General features: G+C 41.1%; 1 protein-coding gene across 4 annotated transcripts in view; it reads right to left on the bottom strand.

Moving 5' to 3' along the window:
• Positions 1-15,240, bottom strand: part of ELMO1 (engulfment and cell motility 1) — a 504,161-nt gene that overhangs the window by 21,311 nt on the left and 467,610 nt on the right. For all 4 annotated transcript variants that reach the window (XM_061587900.1, XM_061587901.1, XM_061587898.1 and 1 more), the window contains 2 exons: positions 14,699-14,811; positions 11,511-11,618 (listed from right to left, as the gene is read on the bottom strand). In XM_061587900.1, the coding sequence (XP_061443884.1) occupies positions 11,511-11,618; positions 14,699-14,811 (221 nt within the window). The remainder of the gene's footprint in view (positions 1-11,510; positions 11,619-14,698; positions 14,812-15,240) is intronic.

Raw genomic sequence — 15,240 nt, 5'->3', positions numbered from 1 at the left:
TGAAAACTTGTTTATGTACGTCTTGATATCATATGGAAAGACTGTGACAAATGTTTTCCTCAATCTTTATCTTTTGTCTGGAAAGGCATCATGTGGAACAAGATAAGAATCCAATTTTTTTTGTGGTTCTTGTTTCATTTCTCTCCTCTTCTTTCTGGGCAGGACGTTACGTATTTTATTTGTCAGTTCTCTTTCTCTCGGAAATAAGGCGTTATATATTGCTTGAAAGGACAAGTGTTAAAGATATAATTAATGGCTTTTACTTGTATAGTAGCCTTCAAGATGTGAAAGATACTCAAGTCAAGACTTGAAAATCTCCTTTTCTGTTTTCATTTCTGTAAACTTTTTTTTCTTTCCTGCATTCTTTCATGACAAAAGGTGCTCTCTTGATGAAGAGCACTGCACACCATGCAAGGCACATTGCTGTTTGTCCAGGAAATGGCCAGTGAAAACACTAGGGGTAGAACCCACCAAGAGGCATTCTCACACAAAGCCCATAAAAAATGAACAAAGGCTTTTGTAAGAACAAAGCCTGGAGAAATGCATTCTAAGCTATAGAATGGAATTTTGTACTCATACATTAAATAACAAAAATTCTAATTAAAGCAACAAATCCTTCTTGACCACTACTTTGATAGCCTCAAATATGGCTCTGCATGCAGCATCTAGCAAGCTTGTTACTTTGTCAAAAACCTTTTAAAATACATAATAATGAACAGAAGATATTCTACAATAAGAGCCTCCCACAACATTTCTTTTTGAGATCTCTCTTAGTTTTGTCAATCCAAAACTCGTTTCTTTCCACACTCTGCAGGAACTGGTAATAAAGCCTAGGCACGGGGAGATCAGGAAGATGGAGAACACAGCCCTTCCAATCCTGAATCTGCTGAGTCAAAACTCAATGCCTTGCAATAGCCTTCCTCCCCTGCCCGCTGTCTGCAGCTGGAGTTATTCAGGAGCTAAGATGCTCTGAGTACTAGGATTTTTGTTCTACAGTTTTATGAGGGTGGTAGACAACTGTCCCTTTATTAGGCACACAGACTCTCTCCTCAGAAATGGGTGATACATTTGTTTGGATCCCAATAATTTCTGTATAGCTCCGCCTTCCAAGGACGAGGGTGCTACACCCTGCTGTTGTTCTTATAAACCAATCTAGAGGAGACTGGTAGTGGGGAGGGTGTAAGGCACATGTCTTGTTTCTGTGCAGGGTCAGAGCCTGTGCAGTGAACTGTGTGATAGGAGAAAGTCACCAGATGCCTTCAGAGTGACAGTCTACAACTGGCAGAAGCCTGGCCCTCCCTGGATGCGAGATTGGGCTGGGGGGTGGGGTAGATGTGCCCTGTATGAAAGATACTGGCTGGTGTAGTCCTAGTAATACTGTTCCCAATTCTCTCAGAAGCATACTGGGATAACTGTTCTGGTTTTATTGGTGGGCTGCTGTGGTTTATCATCATGTGTTTAGGAGTAGTCTTGGGAACGAGGGACGTGGGTGATGCCAGCCCAATTTCAGTGATCATGGGTAGAGGGAGGTTTGCCATGGGGAGGTGATGGCCTATTATGGAAGATGAGAGCAAGGGTATCTGTGCCTTGTTCCTCACTCCCACTCATCCCATGGACAGGTTCATGCTTGCTTATCTGCTGTGCCCACTGGCCTATATGTGCTGTTGCTATGTACAAGACTGGTACATAATAAGCCCACACTCATGGATGAAGGTGCCAATTTGATGTGCATTACCGAGACCTGGGCAGGTGAACTGGGAGGAGTTGACCTGACCTACTTAGCTTTGCCCACCTGGATACTTGGTGCAACACAAGCACAGGCTGCAGGGACGGGATGGAGGGATTGTTGTGATCTACAGAACTTCCATTTCTGTCACCAGGAAACCACTCTGTCTTCAAGCAGAGTGAGGGCCTGTACCTGGTGTCGGGCCAAGGAGACAATAAAGTAAGGATGCTGCTGGTGTACCGTCCACCCTGCTGCCCAGCAGCTTCTGTGACGAAGCTGGTGTAGGCCATATCACCTGTGGTATTGGAGGAGACCAGAACAATAGTCCTGAGTGATTTCAGTGTCCATACTGAGGCTGCCTCTAGTGTACTGGCTTGGGACTTCATGGCTTCCATGACAACAATGGGACTGTCTCAAGCTGCAACCGGTCCAACACACAGGGCAGGGTACACTCTCAATATGGTTTTTGCTTCAAATGGAAGAAAGGGTGGTCTGGAGATGGGGGGAGGTGGGTGTCACCCCATTGTCATGGTCAGACCACTTCCTGATGAATTTGAGACTTATGGCTCCGATCCTCCCCTGCAGGGGTGGTGGACAGATTAAGATGGTCTGCCCCGGAGACTAATGGAATCTACTGGATTCCTGAATGCCCTGGGGAAGTTTCCAGTTGAAGCCCTTGTTACACTGTGGAACAAGATGTGTCATGTTCTTAACATGATTGCCCCTGAGCATTATGGAGTCCGGTTTATACCTTGGGACACCAGTGAACTAAAGGCAATGAAACAGGCTGGATGACAGCTAGAGAGCAAGTGGCGAAAGATGAGCTGATCGGGCACAAGTAAAATATCATAACCGCAATAACTGTGTGGCAGTGACGGCGGTGAAGAAGGGCCACTTCTCTGCCACCACTGCATCATCAAGTAGCCATCCAGTGGAACTTTTGTCAGGGGTCTGTTAACATCCAGGAAACAAACTTTTAGACCCTTCGGAAGCCCACTGTAAATTGTTTGCAAGGCATTTCGAGGGTAAAGTTGCTCGTCTCCACAGCAATCTTGATGGCCCATCTACATTTACTGTAGACCTCAATGAGGTGTCCAGTGCAATGTCTGCCACAACTTTTTGGGATCAGTTTCAGCTGATGCGGCCTGATGACATGGACAAGGGCCCTGCAACAATGTGGCCAACAATGTGTCCTCTCAACCCTTGCCCTTCTTGGCTTATTAAAATACTGTGAGAAGGTATGACCAAGTGGATCCAGGGTGTGGTCAATGCACCTTTGTGTGAGACAGTGGTCTCAGCCGCTCTGAAAGGTGATCTGATCGCTCCTGAAAAAGCCCACCCTGGACCTGTTGGTATGTGACAATTACTACCCTGTTGCAAATACTCCCTTTTTAGGGAGGGTGATTGAAATGGTTGTGGCGCGGCAATTGCAAGTACTCTTGGATGAAACAGATTATCTTGACCCATTCCAATCTGAGTTCAGACCTGGTTACAGGACTGAATCGGCTCTGGTCGCCCTGATGGATAACCTTTATTGGGAGAAGGCAGGGGGAGTGCGACCCTGTTATTCTTACTTGATCTCTCACCAGCTTTTGATACTATTGATCAACTTGGTGAAATGGGTATCAGTGACACTGTTTTACAGTGGGTCTGATCCTACCTCCAGGATCATTGTCAAAGAATAGCATTGGGTGATTGTCTTTTGGCCCCCTGGCAGTTGTGCTGTGGAATGCTGCAGGGTACTATTTTGTCTCCCAGGCTGTTAAACATCTATTCTACATGAAGCCCTTGGGAGTGGTCACCAAGAGATTTGGGGTTAGGTGCCAGCTCTATTTCTCTGTAGCATATGAATCGGGCAGGACCGTGCAAGCCCTGGACCAGTGCCTGGAGTTAGTGGCAGGCTGGATGAGGGCCAATAAATTGAGTCTGAATTCTAGCAAGATGGAGGTACTATGGGTTGGTGGTTCCTGAGTTTGGATAATTGATCAATTGCCTGCTTTGGATAGGTTGTACTCCCTCTGAAAGATCAGGTTCATAGTCTGGAGGTGCTCCTAGATACGTCTTTGTTGCTAGAGGCCCAGGTGACCTCAGTGGCTAGGAATGCTTTTCACCAGCTTCGGCTGGTAAAACAGCTGTGGCCGTTTCTGGACCAGGATAGCCTGACCACTGTTGTCCATGCACTGGTAACCTATAGGCTACTGTAATGCACTCTATGTGGGGCTGCCCTTGAGGTTGGTCTGGAAGCTGCAGCTGGTGCAAAATGCGTTGGTGTGACTGTTCACTGGGGCAGGGTATCACCAACATGTCACCCCACTGTTGAAAGAATTGCACTGGCTGCCCATTTGCTACTGGGCCAAGTTCAAGGTTCTAATTTTGGTTTACAAAGCCCTACGCAGCTTGGGACCAGGATACCTGAAAGATCAACTTATCCCAGTCTATCGCTACGTTTTGCAGGTGAGGGCCTCCTGCAGATACCATTTTATCAGGAGGTCCATTCCACACAACCTAGGAAGTGGACCTTTAGTGTAGTGGCACCTACCCTTTGGAATTCCCTCCCCTTAAATATTAGACAGGTGCTATCTCAGTTATCTTTTCAGCGCCTACTGAAGACCTTCCTCCTTCAACAAGGCTTTTAAGTAGAGACCTTATCTCAGTCTGTGTTTGTGCTGGAATTGCTTTTTAACATATTTTTAAATTTGTTTTTAAAATATTTTTAAAATATGTTATAAAGTTTTATTTTTAAGATGTTCTAAAGGACTTTTAGTGTTTTTGTTTGGTGCCCTGGGCTTCTTCTGGGAGGAAGGCTGGGATATAAATTAAATAAATGAATAAGTAAGTAAGTAAAAAGGAAAGATCCAAATATATCCACCAGGATATTCCCCACTCCTGAAATGAATCAATTTTGCAATATCCACTTTCTGTTTTCCCATAGGAAATTATTTGGTACACTGGAAGAGAGTTGGTTCTTTTTCCTTTCAGGCCACTAATGAGCCACAAGTATCTAAGGTACGTGAGGATAGAAAGGCAGGCAATTAACATTTTTGTGGACTGCCAAATTTTGAAGACTCAGGCTGCAATCCTATACCCACTTCCTGAGAGTATGTCCCACTGAATTCAAGGCACTTAGTTCTGAGTAGACATGAATAGGACTGTCCTGTTATCTGCAAAACTACTTGATCTACTTTATGAAATGCGATGCTGCTTTTCATTTCAGAACAGGGCAACAGCCAATAGGGGCAGACAGTCCTCCCTCTGCCAAAACACTACTCTACAACAATGAGAGAAGGGGCTTCTATGGAACCTCACTCTTAATGGACAGAAGCTCTGTTCTGGATTGAATATAACTCTGCCTGGAAGTGAAATGTCTACGGTAACCGGGCGAGGCATCTCAAGCTTTCCCAGCATGGACTTAATTTGCACTGCATGATTTCACAGTTAATAAAAGTATGGCTGGATAAGTGAATTCAACTATCAAAGACACATTTCAAAGTTATTCAGGACTGACTGCCTCATGATCGTCTTTCATTCCATTCTAGCATTCTGCACCATTTCTCTAAGCATAAGGAGAAGTAAACAGCTCCTCTCAATGCCAGAGCTTTAGTGAAGTGATAAGAAACCCTGTCCTAGATTCTGATGAAGGATTGCAATAAAAAGCCTGGAACAGCCTTGAGGCCAATCTGTGAAGTAATGAAAAGAAGCAAGTTTGACTATAAACTGGTACTGTTAAAAAGCTCTGCTGAGGTCCTTAACTCTGTACCTTTCAGCCAACTGGTGCAAAGGAAACCTCAGGCACTTTCCTCAGAGGATAAACACATCTCAACCTTATTACCTCAGGCATTTGTATAGTCACTAGATGCTCTGCTTGAGTTTTTTTTAATTAAAAAAATCAATAAGCAGTGCTTAGACAATTATATTAGGTTTTAGCTATCAGAGAATTACCAGATTCTATAAAAATTTACTAAGATATTGCAGAAGAATCACTGCTTGTGAAAGAGGGAAATATATTTATATGTTTATAATAGTTAGCATTTATACATTGCTTTGAGTGTTCAAAGTAGGGCTGAGAAGAAATTGTTTGGTCTACATTTTGCTGGTCCTCTTATGCATATCAGAATGCAGTTATCAATCAGCTAATGCACTTCTCTCAATTTTGCAATGCAGTTTTGGTACAGAAAGTACACAATGCATATTTTAGGAAGAAATGCACTAAAAAGCAAAAAAAAATGTTATTTTAGGGGAAGAATGCATATACGATGTGTACAGTTTAAAATGTGTTTTTTCTGGGGGGGATGGGCGTTTATAAAAATCCAAAAAAATTGGGACAGAATGAATCTATGATTGAGCACATGTGAAACTGACACGGAGCACATGGAAACTGAGCACATGGAAACAAGCCAATCAGTTCGCTCCTAGTTCAAAGTGCTTCACATAAATTATCCCAGCAATCTTTATAACACCTACGCACAGAAAGTCTGTATTATGATTCTTATGCTTTATTACTATCATCCTTTATTATCCTTTATTACGGTCACAAGACCAGTCATAGCAAAATATATTTAAACTAACAAAATACAATATAAGTAGGTATGCATGTATCATTTTTCAACAGTAAATATTATCCAAGTTAAAATGAAAATGGATGATCTTATAAAAAGTGAGTTTCTTCAAACAAACTTATTGTTCTTTATAATACCACAAGGACATAAAATTAAAATGCATTTAAAATCTTGTAAGATTTAATACTATACAGATTTGTTTTGAATATATTTTCTTTGGTTTATTACAGCTAAGGAATACTTGGCCACCGCCAAAGTCCGCTCAGGAGAGTGATCATCTAATAGGTAATTAAGCCAAAGTGCTTCTGATCTAGGCGATTTGGAGTCTATGAGAGGAAGAATTATGTGTGATCTTTGGGAGTGATAAAATGGGCAACGTAATAAAACGTGTGCATTCGTCTCAATTTCTCTGGATCCACATGGGCAGAGACGCTCCTGGTAGGGTGTATTGTTATATCTTCCATCTAACAACGATGAGGGTAGGACATTAAATCGCATTCTGGTAAACGCGTTCCGATATTTCGGAATTGTGAGGTCCGATATATACGGCATCGGTTTTAAAAAGCTTAAGTTACATCTTTGTTTTTTTAATTAGCATTAGCTGTTGTTGAACGTCAATATCATTTAGGCACTGTCTAATATTAGATCGAGCGGCTACTAGACCTAATTTGTTAATTGCTTGAATAGAGAAGCCAAGTTTTTGTACTCTGTTTAATATGTCATTTGCCCAGATCGATCTACAATTGTCCTTTAGGATAAGGGGAGCTAAACCTATCGGTTCAAACATTAGTTTTAGCCACATATTGATTCTGGACCACCACACTCTAGATGCGATGGTTTGCACACCCAATTCAAGCCTTAATACACAGTTGGGAACACATTTTGGGACCGCCATAATTGTTCTTAAGAAATTATTCTGGACTGTTTTTCTAGGTCAGATAAATTGTCATTGGAATCCACTTGGGACCCAAAAGTAAGCTGCGAGATAATTTTTGCATTGAAAATTTTCAATGCTGGTATGATGGATTGTCCTCCTTTGGTATAAAAGAAGGTTGTTAATGCTTTCGTTGTTTTCTTTGCATTAGTCATCGCAAGTTTATTATGAAGCTGGAAACTTCCTGATGATTGAAAGGTTATTCCTAGATATTTAAAGGAATTAACCTGTTCAATAGCGTTACCATTAATTACCCAACGGTGCATAGATCTTTTTTTTGTAAAAGCCATTATTTTGGTCTTTTGATAGTTTATATTTAACATCTCCGATAAGCAGTATGCAGATAGTTGTGACATTAGCCGTTTTAAGCCTATTGGGGTCTTTGAAATTAGAACCATATCATCTGCATAAAGAAGGATGTTTCTCGGGGTCTCTGCTAAGATTGGTGAGTGTGAGGATATGGAATCTAATTTATATACTACATCATTAATGTAGAGGTTGAACAATAGGGGTGCCAAAAGGCAGCCCTGTTTAAGACCTTTGAATGTTGGAATTGGGTTTGTAAGGTAGCCCTTGTTATTAGTTCTTACTTGGAGGGAGGTGTTATGATGGAGTTCTTGAATCAATATAAGCAATCTCTTGTCTATCTTTAAATTATTTAGTATTACCCATAGTCTAGCTCTATCCACTGAATCAAAAGCATTCTTTAAATCAATGAATGCAGTGTATAATGCTCCTTCCGGCCTATTCACATATTTTTGTATTAAATGGTGTAGAATCAAAGCTTGATCTAATACTGATCGGTTAGGACGGAAACCTGCCTGTTCGGGGGCTAATATATCATTCTGGTCCATCCATGTAGTCAGCTTAGAGTAAAGGTGGGCTGTATATAATTTGCTTATAATATTAAGCAGGCTTATTGGCCTGTAATTGGCCGGATTAGATTGTGGGCCTTTCTTATAGATTGGGATAACTATTGCAGCACCCCAACCCGACGGTATCTTCATTGAAAAATTGATTTATGTAAAAAAGGCCGCCAAAATGGGTGCCCACCATTTTGCGTTTGTTTTAAAAACCTCAGAGGGGATATTGTCGGGTCCGGGAGCTTTATTTGATCTTAATTGCGCTATAAGCTTTAAGATTTCATCTTCAGCTACAGGAGACCAAGAGGGAACCTCACTAAGAGGATATTGGTTCACAACAGGCGTATCGTCATTTGCTTGGTAGAAACTTAAGAAGTAACTCTCCCAGTCTGAGGATGGAATTACGCAATTTATTTTAGGGCTAGACTTTGGCCAATGATGAGCAATTAAACTCCAAAAGACATTAGAATTTTTCAGTTTGACAGCCTTTAATATTCGTTGCCATATTTCTGTAATTTCTATTTCTTTTTTCTTCTTTATCAGGCTTTTATATTCTTATGCTGCAAATGGAGAGATGGGGAGGCTGAGGCCAAAATACTGACATGCCTATGGCTACCTGTTGAGCTTGTGATGTGAACTACAGACTTCCCAGTCCATGCTTTTAGCCAATGCATTGCATCAACTTTCAGACAGGAATAAGTATTATGAACAATAATCTAATGAAGACATTTTAAAGTATTTTTTCCCCTAAGGAGCTGTTCTATATGTAACTCTTATGACGCATCAATTCAACCCAATCCAAGAGTACTCAAAAGATGTGGTGACAGGAAGCTTCCTGCTCCTCAGTTAGGCTTTCCTAAGAGGATGTGACGAACAAGCTTTTGGGGGGAATAATGCTAATGGTGGTTATTGTTGACACAATAACTCAACTCACATTCTTCTGATCTGGCTCCCCATTACTCTCACCTTCCGCCTGGGGGATGGTAACTTAAAAGTCTGAGCTGGATGATGCAAAGTCTGTCCAAGTTTGCAGAAGCTGGTACAAGCAGCTTACAAACTGGAGATATTTCAAAACTGTGTGCCACAAACATCTGTGACGCTGAAATTAAACAAATGGTTTCCCTGGCAATAGGTAAGAAGAATCTCACTTAATACTTTTCCAGATGTCTCTTCTGTGTGTGCATTCTTTTGAGTATGAGCAGTAGGGACTCTTATATCCTGCTGAACAAACATGAGAGTCCTAAGGTGGGGGAAGGGCAGAATCCACGGGCTACATCAGGAAGACAGAAGAGGTTGGGAAAGAAAAAAAGAAAGAAAGAAAGAAAGAAAGAAAGAAAGAAAGAAAGAAAGAAAGAAAGAAAGAAAGAAAGAAAGAAAGAAAGAAAGAAAGAAAGAAAGAAAGAAAAAGGAGGTCTTCAAATGGCTCTAGCTCCAGATTAGAAAGAGGATGGTTCTCCACAATACAAGAAGAGTTCTGTGGGATCATCCTGTTCTCACAGTGGGAAGTCAGAACGCAGGACCTGAATGCAACAGAGCTCTCCCCACTTGTGATCTCCAGCAACCGGTATTCACAGACATACTGCCTCCAACAATAGAGGTAGAACACAGCCATTGTGGGCACTGAATTTCACTTCCTGTTTTTGCATTTCCAGATAAGACATGAAGGGGAAACTCACAGATGTGTTAGATCCTTATGTGGAGACAAATCACACATTTAACAGGATGTGCATCAGTTTTGTGTGGGGGCTAAATAACGAACTGAACTGGGGTGATTTGTCAGTCTTCCCACCCCAAAGTCAAAGCACAATGCCAATATCTCCCTGCTCCCCCCCCCAAAAAAATATGCATCAGGGCCTCCACAAAACTATAGAATAGTACTCTGTTTTTCTCTACTTTTTCATTCAGAATAGTTGAATGTTTTCATGTGTTTTTCTATATCCATGGGCTTTGCAACAAATGAGGCTGTGCAGCACTGAAGAGCTCTGGACTGCGTTTTGTTAAGCATAGCAGTGGAGAATTTTTTTTAAAAAAGGTAAAAGCTTCATTTAATTTTTTTAAAAGAAATAATCCTGCATTGCTCTGCTTTAACAACAACAAAAAATCCAGAGCGCTTCATGCAGTGTTCTAGATAGCACCACACTGTAAGGCTTATATCAGAGGCCTGTGGCCTATTGGAGGACACCAGAAATTAAGGCTGGTATGAAGCTGCAAAGTTTTTAAAAAAGTACAAGCAAGAATACGGACACCTCTTAATTAAGGTTACAAAGGGCAAGAGACAAACCCTCAATCCACCCCCAAGAGCAAGAGAAAAACTCCAGACACCCCCCCCCACAAAGGGATTGTGGGAGAAAACTGAATCCCTTTTACTTCCCCCACAAAAAGGCCCTAGAGTTATTTGTCTGCAATTTGGCAAGCTTAATCCACTCTGCAGGAGCTCCTATGTCTGCAGGTTTCATCTATTTTGGCCAAAAGGGGGGAAAGTTATAGCCGTTTTTAGATTCCCCACTGTAATGAATGGGGAAACACAGAGCAGCTTAGGAGCCGAATTACAGATCAAAGCAAGGAGTGCACAGAGTGACTTAGAAACAGATATAAATCATGAGGTCTATGCACATCCCTAATATATAATGCAAGGCAGATGGACATGCTACACCTTAAGCCGAACAGCAGGAAATGTGGCCTTCTTCAGCAGTTCCTCTTTTGGTTCTTCCTCCTCAAGTGCAAAGGTGCCCTGAGTGGAGTTCTTGACTTATTATCCTGATGAAATGGACTCAGCCTGTAGCAGGAGGGCTGAGAGAGGTCCCTAAAGGAAAAATCCTTCTCAGAACCCAGCAGAGGAGAAAGGCTTTTCTTCTAAAGCAAAAAAGATCCAGTGACTCATTCATCTGTCATACTCTTCTTCAGCCTTTCTCCTTTACATGAAGGGAGAACCCGCTCTCCTTTTTCCCTTCCCTTCCATCCTCTTGCTTTCCCTTCTATCCATCTGCCCTTTAATATCACAATTTCTTCAATCTCATTTTACCACACAAAACATAAGTAGTAACAACAACAACATTCTGCCCTTCCTCCCAACAACAACAACAACATCCCACCCTTCCTCCCAAAAGAGCCTAGGGCAGCAAATAAAACAATTTAACAACAACAAAAAAACATTCTTAAAACAATTAAAACATTCTAAATCAGGTAAAATACTCTAAAAAACCACTGCAGATAAAACCATTTTTTTCTGTCCAGTGATATCCAGGTTGCAAGGAACATTCTCCTTCAACCATCATAAAGGGGAATGCTTTCAAATTCCTCCTAAAAGTCATCAATGTTGGAGACAGACACACCTCACTGGAGAGGACATTCCACAAATGGGGAGCTACCACTGAAAAGTCCCTCTCAAAAAGAAAATGAAATAGAAGAGTTGCTACATTTCAGTTACTTACACTTATCCTGTAATGAATCATGTGGAACTTCTCCCTGGGGACTCTCTTCCAAATCTCCATAATGCAAGACTTTGTGGTTTGGTGAAAGTCGGCAATACCAAAATTTATCTGATGAAATAAAAAATTGCTAAGGATTATTAATGTGCATTTTCACAAACAAGGGAATATAACCCAAAAAGAAACAATTGCAAGGAGTAAGATTTGTCAGCAAAAATTTGGAGTGCCCCTCACAACTGTGAACCTTGTGTTCCTGTTTTGCATTCCAGCTCTTTTGGAAGATGCCACATGAATTAACATCTCTTATTAGCTTAATTTTCTCCCTCTAGAATTTTTCTTCAAAGTGTTTGTCAAGAAGTGCTACTAGTTTTTTCCCCACATACTTTATTAATTTTAATTAAAATAGCCATTGCAGTTTGAAGATGCAAATCATGTATCAACCAAACCAAACAAAAATATTTTTACCCCACCCTGTGCCCTTCAAAGAAAAACTCATAGCTTATTGGACAAAGCAGTGCAAAGGTAACAATGTAGTATTAAAACATATTTAGGCAGTCCATATCATTATACAAGAAAAAATTCCCTGTTGTATCCCAACTATGAAGCCCAAAGATGTACATATGCTATCTGAGGAGAACAACCATGTTGAACATTATTAGTGAAAACAAAAAAAATCCTGCCATATGGTTGCAAAAGTGTCTTTGTTCCTATGGCCTCACGCTACTTTAAATGTTTGAATAAGCTTTTCTAACAGAGCTAGTTGCCATACCGTCTGGTACCAGACAGCAAGAGAGATATCATAATCCTATTGCCAAGCAGTCAAACTTCTTGGGGCCAACATGAGGTAGGATATTATATCTTTCCATGATAAATCCAAATTAGTTCCATGCAAAAAGTCAAAAGTGCAAGATGAGGGGAGGGGTAAACCCAATGACCAGTTATTGAACTAATTTCTTGAAAGACCTGGGTCCAGAATGTCTTGACCTTATGGCATACCCACCACATGTTGAGATATGTGCCAATTTCTTGGCATCCCCTCTAGCATAACAGAGTTTCTACTAGTAATAATATTTGTTGACAGGCTGAGGCTGCAACAGTCGTGAGTATACAAGGTCAATGCCAGACAATTCCCTTGTTGAAATGAAGAGTGAGAGAGCAACTGTCCTAGAGCACATCTATTCAATAAACAGCCTGTTTATATATGGCCATATAATGGGGATAAAAATGCAATTTTGCTGCACCTGAGCTATAGCTCTTTCCTGTACATCTAAAACAAGACCAGACAGCAGTGATTTCAACTGCCCATGCTGCCTGTTGATATGCATGAAGCAAACTTACTCCCCATAGAAAAATGTTGAATATTTTTGGGTGTTCCCCCATGATTCTGATAACCAGAATGAAACAAATATGACCTCTAATAATATTGCTTATCTGTCACTCTTTTCTTATTTATCTTAGAGTAGTAAAACTGTTATTTATCTTAGAATAATGTTGGATTGTTCGCTTGCTTCCCACTGCTTGTGGGCTTCACATATTGATTTGTTAAGATTTTTTCCTATGCTCCATATTTTGTCAACTATCCATAACACTTAAAATACATGATGTGTGATAAAAACCTTAGAAATGGCTATGTTAAGCCGTCCCATGAAATGGCCTTCATGTAGTTGCCACAAGAAAGAGGAAACGTCTGCAAGTGAGCAGATGTGGCAAAAATGTAAGGAGGCTTTTATTTCAGGTGGACTGAAAGGAAGTTTCCTATGGCTCAGGATAAGCAGAAAATGTGGGCATGATTTTAATGGATTGTCGCACTGAAACAAGGCAGTGAGAAATGGTGAGGTCATTGCCAAATTCTAGGCAGCAAAATTATAGAAGGATCTAAAACAGGATTTAATACCTGCCCTAAATCCCACACCATCTCAACAGAAATACTAGGTTTTTGCAATCATGCTTTATAAAACAAGTAGTCTTAACCTAAGCCAATTTTTAAGAGTGTGGTTCTAGAGCTTTTTTTTAATTGTGTGAAACAGCAAAACCAGGAAAAATAACTGGACACCTCACTTGAGAACTTTTCCCTGAAATGTTGAGGACTAAAAACTTGCATACTAGAAATTGAAAATTTTAGAATTCCATGTCTGATAACAGATTCTATACTTTTAGAGTCATCTCAACTACCGTATAGGTATGCACTGGTTATAACTTTCTGATGATGGTTTCTGTAAATCTTAGAAAATCACATTGATCAGAACATACATTTAGGCTGGAACTAGACATTATGGCAATTACGCTGACTCTCCTCATTTACAACAGCGGTGGGGAACCTGATCTGCCTTGTGGACTAAATCCTTACCTCCACTATCCCCCCAGGCCAACTCTGACAGGTACGCAGGACCGCCCACATGTCTATCAACTGACATCATTATGACATTAAGTGACAGCTTCACAGGGGTACCTCTTAGTAACTTTCAGTTGATTGGCACTGATCGTGCCTGTTCCAAGAAGCTCCCTCTTAGCTGAAGGGTGTGGAGAGGGAGCCACTTTGAAGCTCATTTGCAGGTATGGTATGCAGTCTGCAGAGGAAAATGATATGTTTACAGGCAGGTTTGAATCCAAACTGTGCCTGCAATTGGACTTCAAAGTCCAAATTGAACTTTCAGTGCCTCTCTCAGTGCCCATCAGCTGATTGGCGCTAAGAACAGGCCCCGTCAGCTGCACCAAGGAGTTCCTGGTACAGTCAATCTCAGCCACACATTTACATGCCCTACTTCAGGTGTAGGCAGGTGGGTGTGGTTTTGGGAAAACATCCTTGTGGGCCTCATTAGCTCCACAGGCTGGAGGTTCCCACGGCTGATTCAGATATACTCAACATGTATTAACATTTAACCACAATGCAGGTTTTCTTGTCTAACCACTCTGTCTCATTGGATAGGGAGTAACAAGATGCAGAACTGCTACTTCCCAAAAAGCCTTCATATCTGCCATAATATCTAGATCCAGAGTCAGTGTAACAATGGCTATTCCCCACTTCTATGGTGCATTAACCTCACACAGAAGCGACATGTTAGAGGCTAGAAGGCACTCTTTACCTCATGCCTGAAAGCATCCTAACAAAACAATGCAAATAATTTTTACAGTGGTCAAGAAAAAAGAGGGGCAAGGTAGATACAGATAGGGAAAACAAATCTGGTTATTACCTTGCCGCCGCCGACTGTTGAGTTTCCTAAAGCAGGTTCCCTCAACAAGACGATTAAGGCGCTGCTGCTTAATCAACTCTAAAATTTCAGGCTGGATCTTCTCTTTTAGCTCCCTGGCAAGGGGTGGGGGAGAACACAAGCAAACAGAGACTTAGTCAAATCTAACTAGGAAAAAAAATCAACTGTACACACAACTTCTTTCTGGGCAGGTCTTGAGCATTAGCTGGAGTTTATGCTCAGCAGCGTCTTTCCACTTTGGACAAGCTCTTATCTTGCCTGTGCCTCAGGCTAAGCCTCCTTACAATGATACCAATTATTTGCAAAAGCAACATGAGAGGGCTGCCTCTTATTGAATGCAACTTAGCAATCAACTGGCAAACCAGATGTAGATATACTTCTTTATTCTTTACAGTCAAATGCCTAATAGTAATATAAACCAGTGATCTGTGAAGAGCTGGTTATGTTCTATTTCGCTTGTGATGGGAAAGCCTTAACCCAAACATTTAATCTGAGCTACAAAGGGTTAGGGCCTTTGGTGTGCA

Source organism: Rhineura floridana, chromosome 10 (assembly GCF_030035675.1).
Source record: "Rhineura floridana isolate rRhiFlo1 chromosome 10, rRhiFlo1.hap2, whole genome shotgun sequence".
In the NCBI taxonomy this organism is placed as follows: domain Eukaryota; kingdom Metazoa; phylum Chordata; class Lepidosauria; order Squamata; family Rhineuridae; genus Rhineura; species Rhineura floridana.
The sequence above is the reverse complement of the archived record's forward strand: the minus strand, read 5'-3'. Positions and strand labels throughout refer to the sequence as shown.